At 36.2% G+C, this 21,951-nt stretch overlaps 1 protein-coding gene across 1 annotated transcript in view; it reads left to right on the top strand.

Annotated features, from left to right (window-relative positions):
- The window catches only part of DGKB (diacylglycerol kinase beta), a 610,815-nt gene that overhangs the window by 152,236 nt on the left and 436,628 nt on the right, over positions 1-21,951 (top strand). Inside the window, exons 7-9 of the mRNA XM_037056254.1 lie at positions 7,988-8,037; positions 12,378-12,452; positions 15,411-15,530. Coding sequence (XP_036912149.1) covers positions 7,988-8,037; positions 12,378-12,452; positions 15,411-15,530 — 245 coding nt within the window. The remainder of the gene's footprint in view (positions 1-7,987; positions 8,038-12,377; positions 12,453-15,410; positions 15,531-21,951) is intronic.

The raw sequence follows: 21,951 nt of genomic DNA, 5'->3' as shown, positions 1-21,951 counted from the left end.
GTACATACTTGTCTGTGAGGTGAAATGAAAGTTTAGAATTTTTATCTCTTAATCGGTTCACTTTCTCCTGAATTTACCTGTGGCCTTTTTGGCCTCATATCCCTTCAAACAGAAACTGACCCCATAATCTATGACGCCAACCATTCTTTCCTACTTAGTTTCAGGCATGCATTGTATTTGCTTGCATACTGAGGTTGCGGAGATTTATAAAGCTATCTAAGTATAATTCTACAGCTTAACCTCAACTAGTTTTAGTGTTCCTCTGGTCGTCAACTTCTTTTAGTTAAAAGTTCATTTGGAGGCTTCGTTTTGTCAAACACCTGCCTGTTTAATCATCTTCTCACATAGAAAGTTCAAATTCTTATGACTTCCTCTCATGTTACCTCAAACTTGCCAACATTTAGACCTATACTTTCCTATTTCTCTTTTGACTGGGGATAAGTGTTTTTTTGATAGCTCCCTACTGAGTAATATACAAAATTAAATACTTAACTTGGCACCCATAAACTGATCTGGCTCCACAATTTGATCCCAGGCTAACTCGCCAGTGTTGCATTTGGCTTTGACTTGCCCACACAGCACAAATGGATTTATTTTTCGGTCATCAGACAGACCTTGAACCTTTCCACCTTCATGCCTTTGCTCATCAGGGGTATTTGTCGTGGGTGTTCATTCCCATTGAACATCAGATCCAGGACAGGCTCATATCATAATTCATATTCCTGTCTCCTCACTGCATTTATTCGGCTCTCTCTACTTGTACCCTTGCACAGTGTGTAACTTCCCACCCTAGCAACTAATTTGTGTGTGCATGTGTTTGTGTGTTTGTATGTACATGTGTTTCACAGATAGATGCTCAGAAATGCTCTCATGTGTTTAATGGAATTGTGTCAAAGTTAATGGGTGCATGAGAAGATGATGTAAATATTTACATCAAGATGAGAATGTGATGTAAATATTTAAGGCATGAAATAATACTACATTTATTTATACTGAGACTTAAAAAGACATGATATTTTTATTTGGATGAGTATTTATACATTGTCAATGGCTTAACTATAATAACAACTCAGGCAGCTTACATTTACTGAAAATATATTACCACAGAAAAAGAAATAGGAAAATAACCAGAAAACGAATAATTGACATGAGATAATGAAGCCCATTCTGTATGTTAGTTAGTATTATGAGAAGTATTAATCTCAGAATTATTGAAGTTCAACCCTGAGGAGAACTTAAAGATCATCTAGTCAGCTTCCCCACAATGTCAAGGAAAAAAGCACAGAGGGACTGGTTATTAATTATACCAGCAGTTTATCTAGTTGTGACCAAAACCCATGATTTCTGATGTACTGTGTAAATTCTATTTTTATTTTGTAAAACTTTGTTTCATTGTTTTTTGTTATTTTTTTCTCATGAAAAAGAAAATATCACTCCATTACTTCATATATCACAAACTAATCAGCTAATTATTTCACCTCTGCTCTTAAAGTTTAAGTAGATCTTGAAACATTCAAAATGATTAAAAAATGTGAATTAAAAAATTTCTAGCAAAAATGCTTTTTAAAGTGTATACTTTCTAATATTTAAGAATAAATTACAAATTAATGTTTTATATCAATAGCAAATGCATATTATAAAAACCAGAGTATATTAAAATAATATTCAAGGAAAAAATAGATAGAAACCTGCTAATCTTTGGAAGAGAAAAAATTTAGAGATAAAGAATTACCCTTTTATTGTATAATATGCCTTCACTCTGATCTTTTAACCAAATTCATGTGTGGGCACATAATTATTTCTATATAAAGTATAATTACATGAGCATAAAAATAGGGAAGAAGTGGGTTAAAGTAGCTTGTAACTATGTAACATGTACTCACCTTTGGAAGCTATCATGTTGATAGAATAATTTTAATATTGGGCTTAAATTATTTTTGTACCTGAAAATCTATATCTTTATCATGTTGGTTTTCAAAATAAGATCTATTTGTTCACTGATTCACTTGACCCTGGACCTAATTTTACTTTTAAATACTAAGAAGAAATAACTTATTATAATGTTTGATGAGAGGTATTAAATTTATTAATATTATTGAGATAAATTTTTTCAGTTAATTTTTTAATTTAGATATATTTAATTATTGTTCAAGTACAGTTTTCTGTCTTATATTCCCAACCCTGCCCACTCCCCCAGTGCTCCCCACCTCCCTCCCATTTCCACCCCCCACCTTATTTATTGTCCATATGTCCTTTATACTTGTTCCTGTGAATCCTTCCCCTTTTCCCCAGTGATTAGCCAGGCGATGAAAGACAAATACCATATGATCCCACCTTTAACATGAACCTAAACAACACAGCAAACAAGCAAGCAAAATATGACCAAAGACACTGAAATAGAGAACAGGTGGACAGTGACCAGAGGGGAGAGGGGAGAGATAATAGTTTTAAAAGGGAAAATTTCTACATGCTTATCAAAACGAATTTTTATTTTCCAAAATGTTAATAATTGCCTTTTTCCTTAGAGAATTAATTTCTCTGTTTTTACATAGCTAAGTAATTCCCAAATCCTCCATCATAAACATTTGTTTTGAAACGTGTGCTCTGTATCTATTCTTTAATCAGGTGCAAGGTATGACACATAGTACTTGAGGGTCTAACTTCCTTTCATGAAGATTATCAAATATATTTTAATTCACTACCCTTTCTGTTCAAATCTTTGCCTCTTCTGAACTACCAGCTTAAGTTCGTATTTCTCAGGCTTAGTCAGTTTCCACTTCTTATCCAGCATCTGAAATTTGGTTGTTCTTTCCCCCTTTCCCATTTTCTTTCTGTTTGTGGACTTATGCCTCTTCAGTGCCTATCTCCAGTGGCACTTCCATAGAAAGCCAAGGAAAATATGTGTATTTGATACTTCATATTTTTCTTGACCCCAGTACAATTTTAATTTATAGGGAGGTAGGCTTACTCTGAAAATTAAAATTCTTGAATTTTTCTCTCTTATCCAGAACCAAAGAAAACATTTGTCCCTGATTTACACTTGGGGAGCTTTAGAGTATATGATTCTTACTGCTCTCTATATATGTATACATTTTTATTATTGCTATTATTATTAATGAAAATGTAAAGTTCTCCAAGTTTTTTCCTTTATGAAGTAGACAGGGTTCATTGACAGTAGTGAACCCCTATTAATGTATTTAGAAAATAATTATGTAAAACACAGCAGGGCTTCTCCTTTAGACAGTAGTGAACTAAATGTTCTTAGACCAGGTTTCTTACTGGAAACAACCAGAAAATTTGGACACAAGGTTTTTTGTTTTTTTACATCTAAAAAATTTCAGGAAATTATCAGGACAAGTTAGGTTTATGGGTCAAATTTCTGGGAGAGAGGAGGTTGGTTTTTGCTACTGTTTTTATTTTATTTTTTAAATATTTTATTTATTTATTTTTAGAGAGGGAAAGGGAGGGAGAAAAAGAGAGAAACAATAGTGTTTGGTTGCCTTTCGTGTTCTCCCTACTGGGGACCTGATCCACAACCCACGCATGTGCCCTAGACTGGGAATCTAAATGGCCACCCTTTGGTTCTCAGGCGGGCACTCAATCCACTGAGCATACCAGCCAGGGCTTGCCACTGTTTCTAAATAGTAAATTCTAAGTATTACAACTGAGAGGCTGAACAACTGAGCAGTTTTGGTGAACTGGCCTTGACTAAAATTCCAGATTTGTTTTAGTAGCTATCTGATGGTCTCTCTAATTGTGGTTTGAGTTTTCATTTTCTTTATGATTGATGATTTTGACCACTTTGTTATGATTGGTTATTCATATATATTTATTTTTTGAAGTAGCTGCTCAATTTTTTTGCCTCGATCTTAATTAGGTTGTTGGTTATTTTATTAGTGAGCTTTAGGATTTTTTCATATATTCTAGAAACAAGTTCTTTGTCAGATTACATGCTTCAAATTTGTGGCTGGCTTATTTATTTTTTCACTTTTGGTGAACAGAAGCTTTAATTTTGATAAAGTTTAATTTATCTAGTATTAATTTTTTGTCATTGTTGATTCATGTTAGAGGGTTAATGTTGTGAAAGTATTTTTCTTTAGAATCTTTATAGTTCAGCTATAATGTTAAAATTAGAGTTTATTTTTCAGAAGTTAAAGTTTAAAGTTCAAAATCATTTGATATAATGTATGTGTTTAATGTGAAGTAAGAGTCAGGGTTCTTTTTGATGGATATCTATCTAGTTGTTCCTTTGCCAACTTTTGCAAAGATTTTATTGTATCATTTGCTAGTTTGTATTCTTGCACTTTCTTTTTTTAACATTTTTATTGTTGTTTAAGCACAGTTTTCTGCTTTCCCCCACCCCTCCCCCCCACCCCAGCCCTCCCCATCTTCCTCCCCTGTTTGCACCTCCCCTTGTTACTGTCCATGTGTCCTTTGTAATTGTTCCTGCAAATCCTTCACCCTGTTCCCCTATAGGTGATATAGGGGAAAAGATTTTCTGTCTCCCCAAACTATTTCGGTATCCTGCTCACCATATGTGTGTGGCTCTACATCTTGATTTTCTTTTCTCCCATTGTTTTATTTGTTTATCCTTTAGCCAAAACTTCACTGTCTTGATTACCCTTGGTTATTAGAAACTCTTGAAGTCAGTAAATGCAAATCTTCCAAATTTGTTCTCCCTTTTTACGGTTGTCTTGAGCATCCTTAGTCCTTCTTTATTTTGATACAAACTTTAAAATCAGCATCTGATTTTCTAAAACAAAGCTGTAGTTGAACAGAGTTAGAAATGGGGAATCTAGAAACTGCCCCAAACTTACATGGACACAGTAAGTATGACAGTGTTGGCACAGCAGAGCAAGTAGAGGTTCTCTTTCCAGTGCTTGCATAATTGGTTGTCCATTTTGTTTCTTCTTCTACTGTAAAATATGCCCCCCCCATTTTGTGTCTAGACAATGCTTAACTGGCAGTTCTGACCGTAGGTCTTATGTAAATTGCATCCAGACAGGCTCAAACCGAATGGTAGGAGTCCAGAATATCCTGGGAAAGTCCAAGTCCTTCTGGAAAATGAATGTACGAAAATTAGCTGACTATCACTAGTAATCTGGGAAATGGGCATAAAACCTCAGTGGCATTTGGCTCACTATGTCTTCACCAGAATGTGTTGAATTAGGGAGGCACTACCCAGTGCTGGTGAGGGCATAGAGCGACTCAAACTCTTAGGGACTGCTATTTAGAATCTAGTTTGGTCAAGTCACTTTTGAAACATTTGGCAATATTACTAAAGGTAAACATTTGCAAATCCTATGATCAAAGCATTCCTTTTACTGATTAATAACCAAATGGCATATGTTCATCTAAGCACACTTTTTAGAAGAGGTTTATATCAGAATTTTTTGAAATAACACCAGTATTACTAGACATATCAAACTGGAGACAACCTGAACAAAATTAATAAACTGTGATGCTTTTATACATTGGGTTAATAGGTAGAAAAGAAAGTGAATGAGTTAGTGCTACACATAACAATACACACGAAGATCAGAAACATAATATTCAGTAAAGGATGCTAAAATCAAAAGAGTGCATATAAAATCCAAGATAGTGTTTAACTTTGTAAATGTATGGAGAAATAATGATGGGGGAAATGAGAGGATTTCTGCTGTTACTAATATTCCATTCCTTGACTTGATTAACTAGATACATTGGTGCGTTTACTTTGATAATTTATTAAATAGATTTCTCTATAAGTAATATTTCAGTGATACATTTATTTTTAAAACCAATGTTTAGTTTATAGTATCTTGGAGGGAGATAGCGAAACAGATTAGTTTTTAATTAAGTTTGCTTAAAAAACAGATTAATATTCTAAAAATGATATTGAGGGACACATAGAATTATTAGGAGAGGCGGAAACTAGGTTTGGAGGCTACTTCTCTAGGAACAAGGACCACATCAACTACAAACTGGGGGAAAAAATCCATCGCTCCCTCCCTGAGCTCAGACAATGCTCCTTTCAATGACAGCATGCATCCCTGACGCATCCAGGACCCTGGACACTCTCTCTTTAGTCACTGCTGCTTGCTGCACCCCATCAGCAGAATGGGTTGAGCGGCTCCTTTTTTTCCTGGGTCGCTAGCATCTGACCATCTGGGCTTGTGCTTCTGATTGGTAGAACCTAGGTCATGTGTGAAGTCAACCCTCAATTTCTTCAAGCTAGTAAAGAAAATGTATCTGGTGTTTCAGCTGTGGTCGTGGTGTGTATTTAAAATGTGGCTTTCAAAACACAGAAAGAAGTGTCAGATGCTGCCAAAGTGAATAATGGTTACCCACAATTGCACCCCATTTCTGTGTTACATCTTTGAGTTCATGTTTCCACGAGGTTGGCCAGCACAGGGTTTCCATGTGTCTGAGCTGTAGGAAGTGGGTTAGCAGTCATTTACACCACCAAGGATTACCAGAGGTACAAGCATCTTTCATTCTAAGCTACAGTGGCTTTTCTAAGTTCCTGCCTGGTTCCTGGTAATTAGCCCATTCTCTGAGTGGTGTGAGAAATCTTGCCATTTCTGAAGTTATTGTTACCATTTTCTGCTGTACTAGAAAATCTTGAAATGCTTAATATCCATGCAGTGGTAGGGTTTTTTGCTTCTGAATTTTATTCTCAGTTAATAAGTATATGAGAAAACAATTGTCCTGGTTTGCAAATAAAAACATTTAGGTCTTTTAGCCAGCCTATTATTTTCCTTTATTCAGTCACATTTTCCCTTTGTATTTTAGTCTTTAAAGACTGTTTGCATTTTACCATATGTAGAATATGATAGTTTGGCAGCATTTTTTTCTTTTAGTTAGATGTAGACTAGTTTTGCATCTTATAAATAATTGTACCTTAGAGTTGGTGAGCTATAGTCATGTTTTTAGGTACAAAAATAAAATGGTGTTGCAAATATATGATTAAGGTCATTGTATAATTATGCCTCCTTGTTACCAGCATCCTTCTCTAATAGTATAGACCTCAGACATCAAGATCCTCCAAGAAATTATACAAACCCAACACAAACCTTCACTTCCAGTTGTCTGTTTTTACAGCTGGGTCATTCTTCTTTGTGTGACTCAGTGCGGCACCTGCAGCCACTTCCACAGGCTCCTGGTGGTGTGTGGACTCCACAGGGGGTCCTCAGGCCAGCCGTGGCCTCTGCCACCCCGCTTTCCCGAGTTCACTGCCACAAAGGCAGCACTCTTCCCTTCCCTGATCAAAGAGTGGCTACCCTGTAAAACTGCATCTCAGATTTAAATAAAATATACTGCGACAAACATGACAATAACACATTTGATGTCTTGTCATCCTCCATCAGAAAAATCCCCTTATTCTGCACGAATCCTTCCTTTCCCACGTTACTAGGGGGATCAATCAAAACCATGGCCTACATTTGTGTTGTGACCTACGGCTTTTGATAGGCACTTGCGTGTATCACTGCACTTGACTTTCACAGCAAATATGTGTCTTATGACAAAGCGGTTATTCTAATTTTACAGACAGTGAAAAGTGGTTTAGTAAGCTCACATAAGCTCACATAATAGTGCATGGTAAATTTAAAATTATAATTCATTTCCAGTCCTCTGAATCAGTTGATTTTTATTAACTACTCTGCCATTTAATATCCAGACTCTGAATGTCCGAATTGTTTTTCTTCTGTTGTTTTTGAGTTTCCATTTGATGATCTTGTAATAAGGAATTTGAGTAAACAGTAATGTTTTCTAGATACATAACAAAAATTGATAGACATTATATCTGATTGCCAGTATTTTTATTAATTGATTAATTCATTTTCAATTAAGCTTGAGAAATGATCTCACAAATCAATTACCTTGAGTATGGGAGGGACTTAGTATTTGTTTTCATTAGAAAATATACTTTTGAAGAATATGCCTTATAATAAGCATTAATCTTTCTAGCCTATAATCTTTTTTTCAATGTATCTTTTGTTTCTAGTTATGTTTCGCCTCTATGACACAGATGGAAATGGCTTCCTGGACAGCTCGGTAATTTTTTCCCTCAAATATTCTGTGAAAATTTTGAAGTAGTTTGTTCTGAAAAAAATGCAATGAATAAATTTGTACCTATTATCATAGAAGACAGAGTTAGTACCATTTTCATGCACTCACATAGCATTTTTATCATCTGACTTTTTGAAAAGGAGTAATCTGAGGAAACCGTTAGGATTTCAATTGTTCTATTGAATAATTTTACCACATAAAAGTGACTTTTTATGCACTGAAAGGTAAAAGAGGCTCCAACTTTATTTGAATAAAACATCAGACAGTTGAGAAGCATTGATCTAGAAAGAAAAAAAATAGTTGTGAGATTTGACACAGTGGAAAATATTGAGCATACAAACAATTTAAAGAAGTTGTAGTCATTTTAATAATTTTATTATTTTCCCACTTTTAAAAAGTATTCTTAATTATTTAAGGTGTATAATTATTTATAGCTAAATATGTTTAAAAGTTGCTTTGACAAACTTCCCTTTTTAAAATTCCTCACTCAACTTTAAATGCAACTTGCACACACTAAAGCTTTATTTATAAAAAACAATCAAAGAAAAATATCCTATATGTATTATTTAACTGAAAGAAAAGATTACAGGTTTATTTTACTTTTAACATGCAAACCATTATAGTTTTCAGAAGAGAAGTTATACTCTTAGTTCTTTTGCACAATTAGTGCCTCATAAGTATATCTGTCTCAGGTTCCAGCCAATAATATACTCTATATTTGCTAGTGACATATTTTACATATTGCATTATTTCCTGTTCTAGAAAGGAAATGTTAAGAATAGAGAAGGGAGGTGGGAGGGGGTGGAAGTGTGTAAAGGGGAGATAAATGGTGATGGGTGGAAACTTGACTTGGGGTGGTGAAAACGCAGCACAACGTACACATGAGGTGTTATAGAATTGTACACCTGAAACCTGTATAATTTTGTTAGCCAGTGTCACCCCCATAAATTTAACTAAATACTGGTAAAAGAACGTGTGTCAGATTATGGAATTTTGGAGTGCACAGTTACCTCAAAAAAAAAAACCCAAATGTTTTTGAAATATTTAATACTGATTAAAATAAACATTATTTTTGAAATGAGTTTCTCTCATCATCTGGTGTCCCTCCCAATGCCAGACCTCAAACAGGCAAAGCAGTGTGGTTAGAGACACACTTCTGTAACACTGAGTAGGGTGATGGTACATTAGTTTCTCCAGAGAGCAATAAAAATACATAGTTCCGCTCTAGGAAATGAGCACCAATCTGAATCGATGTTATAAGTGTGGGGTTTCCTATGTATAAGGCTCTATTTTCACATGCTATTACTTTTATGTGTCTAGTGCTCATGTTCTTTATTTAGGAATATTAAGCTGCATGATCCATTTGCTCATTTTCTGGTGGCATTTCACAACTAGAAGTTTAGACTTTTTTCTAGATATTTCAATATAGATATTGTAGCACTTCTGACTACACTAATGCAAATTATATTTTTACTGCAGATTTGTTTTGTTTAATGTTTCTTTTTAATTAAATTATAAGGATGTTTCTTTGCTAGGCTTTGAGCCATAGGTTGGCAGCTGATTTGAAAATTGAATCAAATGGGTTTTTTATCTTTATTTTTGTTAACATATAGTAAATTACTAGTAATATTTGTGGCTATATTTGCAATATTAAACAATGGGTTGGAGATAAATATGTTTGTTTATGAATAAACTGGTTTTTGTGATTTTTCCCACAAAAATGACTGGCTCTGTATACTTCCTTTAACATTAGGATGAAATTATACCTTCTGATATCATTTGTCTTAGAAATTTAAACGTGTGGCCCATCACATATTGAAGGCAAAAACAGAGGAAAATTGATATTTTGAAAAATGACCACTATGTCTAATACTATTAATAAATATTTGCTAATTGTTTACAATAAGACGGACACCAAAAATGCTTTTTGTATAGTGTAATAGTATGTTTAGTCTTTGCAGCAACTCTGTGAGCTAGGTAATATTAGAGCATTAAAAGTAATATTTTTACTGATAAAAAACTGAGCCTAAGAGAGGTTCAGGTACTTAGCTAATATTACAAACTTATGCAATAGTTTGCCAAAAATAGTTTCTATTAAAAAAATACCCAGGGACTTTCACCATTCCAAACCATTAAGGCTTATGTAAGCAGAAATATTGTAGGTGAAAGATTAGTAACACACACACAATTCTAACCTATGATTCCAAGGTATTTGTGTTTAATAATGTTCCTATCTGTAATAAATAAACACACACATGTTTGTGTTATTTCTGGGACAACCTTTGTTACATCAATAACATTTTCGTGATTACATCTGTTCTGCAGAGAGGGAGTGTGGCTTTTATCAGAGGGATACATGACCTCCAAGTAGAAAACCTCTCTAACATATTTCCACCTTGATTCTATGAATATTGACTGCATATGTTAGATGAGAGATTCAAATAGAATAATTTTTGATTGATATGTGAGGACTATGCAGGGAAAGTCCAGCCATTGTTAATATAACAGTAACAGTTTGCATGGCATCGATGTAACTGGCAGCCAAAGAGAGTGGACTGGAATGTGCATGTGTGAACGATGATTACTTCACTGCACTAGTCACTGGGGGTGGTAGATGCCTTGGAGTGAGCATGGGTACTCTGTGGCCATCCCATTCAAACCGACTGAGCAAATTGACCAATGAATCTGCATCAAATTTTGCATTAAGCTTGAATATTCTTCTGCGGAAACTATNTTCTGCAGAGAGGGAGTGTGGCTTTTATCAGAGGGATACATGACCTCCAAGTAGAAAACCTCTCTAACATATTTCCACCTTGATTCTATGAATATTGACTGCATATGTTAGATGAGAGATTCAAATAGAATAATTTTTGATTGATATGTGAGGTCTATCCAGGGAAAGTCCAGCCATTGTTAATATAACAGTAACAGTTTGCATGGCATCGATGTAACTGGCAGCCAAAGAGAGTGGACTGGAATGCGCATGTGTGAACGATGATGACTTCACTGCGCTAGTCACTGGGGGTGGTAGATGCCTTGGAGTGAGCATGGGTACTCTGTGGCCATCCCATTCAAACTGACTGAGCAAATTGACCAATGAATCTGCATCAAATTTTGCCTTAAGCTTGAATATTCTTCTGCAGAAACTATTCTGATGATTCACAAAGCTGCAGCTATGGGTATCTGGTAATTAACAGCTTCATCACAACAATGTGCCTGCTCACACATCACATCTTGTGCAGAGTTTTTTTGTAAAACATCAGATCACCTCAGTGACTCGGCCCCACTATAGCCAAATTTGGCACCATGCAACGTCTGCGCTTTCCCAAACTAAAGTCACCTTTGAAGGTGAAGAGGTTTCAGACCATCGATAAAATTCAGGAAAATACTTCCAAGCAGCTAATGATGGTCTGAACTGTGTGAGGTCCCAAGATGCCTACTTTGAAGGAGACTGAGGCATCATTGTCCTATGTACAATGTTTCTTGTATCTTCTTTAATAAATGTCCTATTTTTCACATTACATAGCTGGGTACCTTCTGGATAGACCTCATACATTCAAGCTTATTCTTATATAATTATATTTTAAATTATCACACTATATAATACTAGTTTAATTATGTCACTGACTACATTTAAATTACTGGCATTTACAGTACATCTTTAGTGTTTTTTAGAGATGGGAATAAAAACATTAAATAAATAGATCTGAAAAATGCTTTATTTTTTTAGCAAAGCCATATGTATTCCTCAAAGGGTTGACATTTGAGTAGAATAATGTAAGAATTCAAACTAAAATTCCATGCCCTCATAAAATAAACTCTACATGTACTTAGCCTTTTAATCTGGACCCTGAAGGCTCCTCTAGCAGAGCATATTTTCCCGGTAAGTGGCACAAACAGTCAGAATACAGTCTCATTTTTATCAGAATAAAAATAAACCTCTTAGTTGCCCTCAGACACTTCCTTCCACACCTGATTTCAAGCCAGAAGGTCAGGATACTCAGTGACAAAAGTCACGCCTCGTGAAAATACCCCTGCTCCTTCTCTTATCAGACTCTCCTTTGGAGAGTTCTTCGTTAACACTTTTCTGCTGGAAGAAATTCTTCTTTTGTATAGTGGTGCCCTCTCCTGGTGAAGATTTCTAGACAACATGCAAAATGAATTCACACCTTCTTTTAGATATAGTTCATCAGGCCTTTTAAAAAGATATTAATCATGTAACTTTTAAGTTTGGGGACAACATAATGAACAAAGAATACCTGCAAGTCAAAGTGAAAGAATTTACAAAGTCTTTATCTTCCTTTCTCTCTCTCTCTCTGCTCCAGGAACTAGAAAACATCATTAGTCAGATGATGCATGTGGCCGAGTACCTTGAATGGGACGTCACCGAACTTAATCCAGTATGTACCTAATGATTTCACTGTTGGCTAAATTCTAGAAGGTGCCGTTCTCTTTTGTCTTTCTTGGAACCCTCATTCGTTACTGTCATTTGATGTTTATGATAACTCTAAGATACTATTTCTAAACAGAAGTCAAAATGGGCCTTGAATAAGGAAGAGTATATGAAATTCTTAGCAGCGCCTTTTGCTTTTCTTCCTTATGGAAACTATTTTGAATGCCGGTCTCATATACACGGAGATAGCTAGGAGCTGCTGATGCACTGGCCACTGTCATGCCATGTCATACACAAGTCAGAATTGATATGTGCCTTTGATCTCTATGCTTGCCCTTCTATGAAAATTGCTAAAGTAGTTGCTGTAAGAGGGAGAAGGTGATTAAGAAGATGATGGTAGTTCGCTGTTCACAGTGTATTGTGCTATCTTTTGTGTATGTGCTATTTAATGCTCGCAACTCTCTGAGGTAAATACCACCATTCCACTCACTGTAGGATAAGTAAATTGAAATCCCAAAAGGTTAAAGTTACTTATCAAGAGCTCTGAAGCTACTTAATCAAATCATCAAAAGAAATGGTATTCACCGATGCTTATAAAAACATAAAAAAACTTCTCATTTTTCATAGGTTTATTCAAGTTACAAAATGCATGATTAGAAACTGACTTTAGCTACAAGAAATATGTTGGGGAGAGTTAATTAGTGTTATTTATATTTTTTTTCTTTTTGAAATTAGCTAAATTCAGCAAATAGTACATGCGTTAAGCAAATAGAAGTCAATTTCATTTAAATGCTTTATATTTGATTTGAATTCAGAAGCTTGATCTGCAGACGCGATTCCCCTTTACGCAGTTAACAGCATGATGAAGGCATGGTTATGGGAAACGAGAGCTCGGACGGCATTTCCCTGGCTTTACAAGCTCTCGCCAGTGAACTACAATGACGTCCCATACCATATCATGCAACTGATTGTTTTTGGAATGTGGAAATGCACGCACTGTGCCTACTGAGTTCAGATATCATAGCGGTGTTGTCGATTTTGTATGGAATAATAACGTTACGATACCGTGTTTAATTTTAGGAATGCCGCTTGATTCACTCTAATGAATGGTGTCGAGGGACTTCTTATACATTCTGTTGTCCGTTTTGCTGATGTTAATCTAACACAACTTCCTCCATCCTACTTACCTCAATACTCGTGAATACTTTTTATCTACCGATCAAACCTCTTTACTGGGGTGATGGAGGAAAGGGGGGCTCTTTTTTCCACCAGCTTTCAAAGCAGAAGTTGGCTCCACCACTTCCCCCAAAAGAGATTTGTTCGGGGAGGGTGGATTTGAGAAAAGGCTGATCCGAATGCTCTCTGGAAGAAAGGAATCGGTGGGTAGGCTACGTGAGATAAACACCTATCGGTATTTACAATAATGGACTATGTAGCATTATTTGTCTTTTGTGGCACACGCAGATAAGCCTGCCATTTCCATGGGTGGTATAAATAGTAGAAAGTCAAGATAAGAGGCTTACCTTGGGTACTACGGTAGCCGTCCCAGGAACAGCCTCCTCCTGCCTGGTGATTCAGCGGTGCGCTCCCCGCTTTTAGACAAGTGTGTGCATTTGTTCACGTTGTCAGAACCTTGATATGTGTGTGAGTGAAGAGGACTAAACATCTGAGGTTTATGGTAGGCAGTAGGGAAGACTGAGATGTCCTGGGAAGGAATTAAAAAAATTACCCAAGCTATAACATTAGATTTATTAGGTACCAAATGAAAGCATCAGCCATCTGAATCAAATGCTCTGTATGTTAGTTCCCTTCTCATTTATTCATTTTATACTAGTTGACCAGAGCCTTGATCTTATGCCCTTTGCCAAATTCGAAGTAATTTGTCCGTGTTTCATTTTGAGAATAAGGAAATAATTAGGTTGCCATCATTCTGTTCCAAAAAAAATATTTCTTTCCAATACCTATTAGTTTCTTCTGAAGGAAAATAATCTGATTTTTACATACTTTCTGAGAGAAGACACCAATGAATCAAGTTCAGGAATTTTAGTGAAACAACACATCTATCAAACTTTTATTCTAAAGCTCTCTGTGTTTCTTTTTCCAAATTGATGAAAACGTCCATGTGAAAGATGCCAAGTTACCTTTTTTTAAATTGGAACTCTACTGTATTTGCCATTGTGGTACAGTTAGGTGAGAAGTACTTTGCCTTCCCAGAGCCAATGGTAATATATTTGGAACTGATTTATAGTTTCTGCTAAAATAACAGTAACAACATCTATCTCACACGTGCTATGCTTGTATATGCTAGATGCTCTTTGAAGATACTTATATTAACATATTTAACCCTCACAACAAAATTTGGAATCAAATATTATCCTTACTGCAATGTTCTCAAGGGTGTTACCAACGCAGACTGTAGAGGACATTTTGGGACACTCTGTGCGAATCATCTTTAAGAGAAGAAACTAATTAAAAATGACTTGATTGTTTAACTTTCTGGCCCTCTTAAGTTCTGGTAGGCAATTAAAAACAAATAATGCCCCCACATTTACCACTTTGAAGAGAAGTATTTCAGCTCTTTGCCCTGAAGTTAGTTTGTTCAGACGTTATCTGGCATATATTTGAATTTGAAAAATAATCTAGAGAAAGAAATTAAAGGCCATTTTTACTCTTAAATTAAAGAAACCTTGTTTTACCTGTACCATTCAGTGACTATGTATTAAAGAGTTAAGCCATTATTTTTAAAAGCCAACCGGTGAAAGTATCAGGCTCTGGAAATCAGAACAAAGCCACTATATACTCGGTAATAAGATTAATATTGTACAAAGTCACCTGGATACTTACCTCAACTCTCCACTTAGCTGCTTGTCACAGTTCAAACCAATCCAATGCACTGCTTCCTTGTATCCTGTGAACTGTGTGTTATTCATTTATTGTAAGGTTTCCCTCTACTTCTCTGCTTCAGATCCTCCACGAAATGATGGAAGAAATCGACTACGATCATGATGGGACGGTGTCTCTGGAGGAATGGATCCAAGGAGGCATGACAACAATCCCACTTCTTGTGCTCCTAGGCTTGGAAAACGTAAGTTTTTGTGCTCCCAGGGCAGGTGCCTGGTCGTAGGTCAGTGGGGTTCTCCATTATTCACTTTGATTATGAGTTGATCTGGCCGTTTCCTACCAGTGAGCATGTAGTGAGTGTCTGGACCTTTTAATGAGTATGCACAGTACAATTCAACAGTAACTGCTTGTATAGCCACACTTGTCCGAATACATACTTTCTTTTCTTCTCTGTTAGAAGTGTAAGCATTAATGTCTATCTCATTTATCTAATGCAAGAAACCACAATGCTATTGCACTCTGTGGTTTTTCATCCCATACATATGTCCCCTCCCTATGAAGATATTCTATTTGACTGATAAGTAATTCTTGGAGAAGCCAATTATATATTAATGTGGCCAAGAGGACATACACACACACATACACAGCTGTTTTTTACATTTGAGCAGCTTAGCCAGGCCTTTGCTGTAAGGCTGTCAAAAGTTTTCTGATATCAGTGCCTGCATTGGTAATGGAATACTGGTTTAGGGGAATAAAATAGATCAATCCAAATTCAGACTGGGGTATGATAGTGACTTTGAAAGCAAATCTTGTTCCCCAGCCTTGTTATGAATTTTAATAATAGTTAATTAGAAAACCCAAGCCAATACTAGAGTTTTGGTTTTAGCATTAACAGGCAAACTTAAATTAACAATAAAATGTGTATTATGATATGTATAATTAGATTCAAGAGCATTACTAAGAGTGCCATGACAGATATAATATTTAGTGATTGAGACACAAGGACATGGTGTCCACTACTTTCCTGCTGACCTTAACACCTTTCATACTTCCTATGACCAGCCATGACAGTCTTGCGGATTCAGGACTGTACCACAGTTATTCGGGATACCAACATTTGAGGTTGGTCTCAAGAACTCTTACAGGCTGTGTCTGTAAAGCCTGTGGCCGTACTGACAGATTTGTTGGTACACATTCACTCACAGGCTTGGGAACGTGTAAACGGGCTTTAGGGCAGTAGCATTTGTCTCTTTTTCACAAGGATCTTCAAATTCTTTTACATTCAGATTAACCTTACTCTTCATGAGGTCCATGGGATTTTAGACATGGTCAGGGAGGAAAAGAAAAGTTACTCGTGGATAACATATAGTAATTATGGCTGTTTTTCTTGAAAACTACCTTTTACAATTTGGTTCATAATCATAGACGCTTGTGAAGTTATGAAAATAGCATGGTTTGGTATAGTTCCTTATACTGCATTAACTGAAAATATTTTAAACAAATAAACACCTCTTCAGTTTCCAGTGTAGCAGTAACTTTATGTCATCTGAATGACAGCTCTTTGCATTAGTACACATCAGGTTCATGACTTCTAATTTATCTTATAATCATGTTATAAAATCTATAGTTTATGTTTTTAGTAAACAAGATAATGTTTTAGGTGCCTAATAGGAGAAAGCAGTTTAGGGTTTTAAAGGTAAGCAACCTGGTGTTCTCCAAAGCTGTATTCCCAAAGGTGGACACTAGATGGCAGGGCTACATCGTTTAAAATTTGAAAATCAACAACCAAGATTAGATTTTCCCTTGTACCAAACAAGTCTTAAGAGCAGTATCCTTTTTCCTTTACTCTAAAAAAAAAAAAGCCAATAATATTTAAATTGCCATTTAACAAAATGTATAAGCCATGTAATTATGATCACAAAACATATAGTATCTATTAGAAATAAGCTTTTTAATAGGCAGAGTGTTTTCACAAAGCAGGAATGACATATTGTCAACCGAGTGCTGAGGGCCTTTTTTTTTTTTTGTAATTGAGATTTATTCCCTTTTCTGTAGGCAGTTAATGTATTATGTTATTACCTGTAGAGAATTTGATTCATCGTGTTATTTCCCCCCAGGCCACTCTTCCCGCCCCACATACACTGTTGCTTATCAAATCGGAATTCTAGAAGGTTTAGGCTGAATTCAGCCATTTATTGCGGGGCCAGTCTTGTCATACTGTCCTCTATATTCTTGTCTGTTGTCGATTAGGAGCTCGGGGAGCAGAGGCTAATTGACAGCGCATGTTAAATCCCAGAGTGTGTGTGAGGGTGTGTGAGCCCGGCTGCGGTGTTCCAGCCAAATGACACAGAGAAGAACGTCGTCCTCGGAGAGTAATCCGCGCTTCTAATATAAGGCAGAACAGCTGTAATTTTATTGTAGTTTATTTTTCTCCATTAACAGAATTCTAAAAGCTACCCTATTTTTTTAAAAAAATCTGTTTTAGTTCCAAAATCAGAAATGTAGTTTTTATCTGAACGTCTATATCAAGTAATAAAAAAAGAGCCATCCCCCCGTTCTTACATGACATCTGTCAGACTTTAAGATACCCAGTATGAAGCAGTACAGACTCTCTCACCGATGGAAAATAGTACCTTTGGCTGGTGTATAAGATTTTGATTGCAATAAAAATTTACACCTGAGACTTACTCTTTTTTTTTTCGGTATTCAACTCATTGAAAACTTACTTTTAAAAATGTCTCAGTTTTGAATGACTTTCAAAAAAGTAGCTAGTGAAAACTGTGCTCTAGTGAGCAAACCTTGTAAAGGGACAGTGAGTACATAATTCGGGCTGCGTGGGGCACAGGTCTTTGTTGTGACCGTCAGCTCTCCAGCCAAGAGTGAAAGCAACCACAGACGCCAAGTGAAGGGAACAGCAGGGCCGTGTTCCAGGCAGACTTCACCTGCAGAAGTGGGCGGATGGCCTGCTCGCTACCCATGGACCATCGCGCCCTGACCCCTGATTTATTCTATGACTACTCTGTCATATTACAAACACAAAGGTTTGTAATTTATGTTTAGTCATTTAGGAGACAGACCTCTAATAACTTTTAGCTCAATTAGAAACCCCCCCAAGACATGAAGACTACTGAAGAGAGAGCATAGTAACAGTGAACTTCATCAAATTGCTCTTCACCCTGGCTCTGTTATTAATTAGCTAGCTCATTTTTTCGACCTGCCAGTCATTCTTTCCAGACATACAAAATGTTAATCAATCATATTCCTTTCCTTCTAATATTCTTTCAGCACAGATACTCCTTTTCCTAGAAAAAGAAAATAAATAATAATGCTTAAATTCCTGTAATCTATAGTCTTAAATCTCTACTAGATTTTTCAAGAAAAATTCCTAAATTCATATTATTATATAAACAGGAATACACATTTAAGTAGGAGCCTCACTTAAAATGAAATGATGCTACCTTAACTTCTTAGTTTTGAACTTTTGTGGCTACATCTGACCTGTATTATTTTAGAATCTGACCTGTATGATTTCATGCATTTTGACTTCACTACATGTGCTCCCAGAATCCTCATCTTTAACCCTACAGGCAGTTCAAACTTAGCCATTGAGTGAAATGCTTCAGGACACATTTTTATGCCTGACTCACTAGAGTAAAAACAATCGTTCGGTTTGCCTCCTGATTGCTGATGAAATGTGATCCCTGATGAAATTTTTGAGTACGATGGAGAGTAGAAGATGGCATATTCTTAATAGACTGAGCTATATTTGAAAAATGAATGTCCTCTCCTCTATTTTGTAAGATTGAATTTGGTTGACTTGTTCTTCTATTTACACACTCAGTCAGAAAAGAGTTACAAAGCAGGGTAAACTCCACAGCTCTTAAGATCCCTGATCAGAGCAATCACTCACAGAGCAAGTGGAGTTTGCCTTTGAACCTCGAGAGTGGCGGGATCTGAGCCTCACTTCCAAAAGTGTGGCCTGGAGATGAACCATTGAATGCTGCTCCAGTCAGAATTTTAAAGCTTCTTTCTGCAGTATCTTTTTGTCTAAAAGGGAATTTTTCTTTCACGTAGATAGAAAAGTAAGGTAATTTAGTGGTGCTTATTACTTCATGAGCTGGAATTAATTGTCACATCAGCTCTTCTGTATGTTATAACTGAAGTCAGTGGGAGTGGTGACACGGCTTGGTGTGGGAGTAGGGGCATTTTGGGGGTGGGGTCAGTGAAATTTCTCCTCCAGGTCTTTTGAAGACATGACATTATTTATAATAGTCGTAGTTCAGTTGCACACTATATGTGATCTTGAATATAGGTATTCAGGGGGAAAAACTCTAACTTTAGAAGTCACTATTGATAATGAAATAGGTTTCAAAAATTCCAAAGGGCATTTTTTCCTTTGAAACCTCCTTTTGACTACTGGGGGATTAAAAGGAGAGGAAGAACCCGGAGCTTCTCTGTGTGAACTTGCCCAGGATTCATTAAGCATTTCTTGATCATAAACACATAACTAAACTGCTTCATTGTAAGATACGATGCTTTCTAAATATCAGGAATATGTTTCTATGAAAAAAATCATGGGAACATTTTTTAATGAAGTATGGTGAACTATTAAACATCCTTCTAAAATCTTTTGGGTAAAACAGTAGAATGCTATACAACTCGACCTGACGATGTTAATAATATTTGCTGTTTACATAACACCAGCCTTCTGAGGCGCTAAATTGACTTCACAGGTGTTGTATAATGAAAGCTCACACCACGGCCTGGGAGAGGAAAGGGGGTACTTTCATTTTACTAGAGAGGGAAATAAGTAGAGAAGCAAAATGGCTTATCTAGGTTTTCAGAGAAGGCCAGGAATCAAGCTGTCCGCATTTCCTCTGTGTTTGTTTCTTATAAAAATGAATTCCTTTCTATGACAATAAATATTTATTTGCAACAGAAGTACTGATCGGAACATGCTCGGCTGGCGGATAGAATATAGCAGGGGGCAGATCCTCCTCCTCCCCCATCAAGTTTACAATCTAAATGAGACAAACAAGACAGGGCACGAAAATACCGAGAGCTGCAGTATAATTTGCACTGCTGAGAAGTAGCCAGCTCTCAGTTTCAATTTCTTCTCTTGAAGTCACATACATATTTCATCTTTTGCATATTTTGGCAATATATCCGGCTAAGAGCTCTAAAGCTATTTAATTTGTTTTTTGGTAAAGTCTTTTATGTCTGGGTAATGTCTTTGCACATCTCGTGCAGCCTGTAACATGGCTAAGTGTTCTGATTGACAGAACGCCCACGTTCAGACTTGTTTATTCTTGATAAGGAAATGCCAGCTAACTTGGTCCATATGTGCTCCTCAACAGGGTGAGGCTTACTCACATGTAATGGACAATCGTTTAAAAATAAAATGACAAGGATTATGAGAACACTAATATGTGTAAAAATTAGATTTTCCCATTCTCCTATTCACTTAAAATATTTTTTAAACATTGAAGCATTTAGTTTATTAATATGTTTAGAAAATTAACCTTATTACTTAAACTTTTCAGATCAGGATGTTTTATTCTTATTTGGAAAAACAGAAATCGAAAAATATAGACAGGTGGGAAAATATAGCAAAGTTAACAGTTATGTAAAGCATTCCATTCATGTAATCAACATACTAAAATTCTTATGACTGAAGCAAGCCAGAGCTGGATCCAGAAATGACTACAAAGACCATTTTGTAAGGTTTGGGAGAGAATTAAAATGCTTATGTCTTCCGAAGCCCTCTCCATCATACCTTCTGGGTTACTGCTTTTGTGGAGAACTTGTTGCTCTTTTGTCAGACATCTGAGCCTTGTCGAGGACTGTGAAGGGTCTGACATTTAGCCTACTTAGCAAGCAGTGAACAGGTTAGCTCACCAGTTTCACCCTGGATACTGGCAGAGGACATGAGACTCCTGGGTCAGAGACCAAGGACTTTTTTTAGCTCAAGGCAAAGCAAGTGGGAGTTTCATGCCTGAGTCAGTTCTCTGGGTGCGCATCAGAAGGATGACGTAGGGTATGGCCCGAGTAATTCCTGTGCAGACCATCTGAGCTTGGAACCTCTGGCTTGGAGAGACTCCATTTTTTATAATGTGAAGTAAACAGACCTGCTTGACCTTTGCTGAGATGGGGAAGATTTATGTTTTATTTTATCCACCCTCTGCTGTGGAGAGATACATGACTCTATGTCTAAAGTGGTTTGTTATTTAAACATCTTTGAAAAGATAGCCTGGAAAGAAAGACTGCTTCTGCTTACAAAATGTGTAGAAATTTTAGACCCATGGAGAATTAGCTCCTAGGAAGCATTTCCACTAATGTTTCGTATTATGATGCAAATTTGAAATTTCTGGGGCTAATGTAAGAACTAGTTATTATGGATCTAATCTGGTTCTACAGATCCGGAGGTTTATTCTCTTGTCTGAGAATAAGAAAAAGTGGTTCAGAAACATTGATATTTTTTAATCATGAGAAACAAGATGATCTGGACAAGTTTATATTGTTCCACTACTAGAGAATTAGCATTAGAGTGTGCCCCCAGCACATAGTAGGTACTCAAAAATTATAGGGTGAATGCATTCTAAGAAATATGACAACTTGGCTAATTATGACCTATAATGGTTTTGATAGAAAACTAATAAATGATG

This window comes from Sturnira hondurensis, unplaced genomic scaffold (assembly GCF_014824575.4).
Source record: "Sturnira hondurensis isolate 20B ecotype Veracruz unplaced genomic scaffold, ASM1482457v3 Scaffold0008897, whole genome shotgun sequence".
Classification (NCBI taxonomy): domain Eukaryota; kingdom Metazoa; phylum Chordata; class Mammalia; order Chiroptera; family Phyllostomidae; genus Sturnira; species Sturnira hondurensis.
Note: the sequence above shows the minus strand (reverse complement) of the source record. Positions and strands in the feature narration are given on the sequence as shown.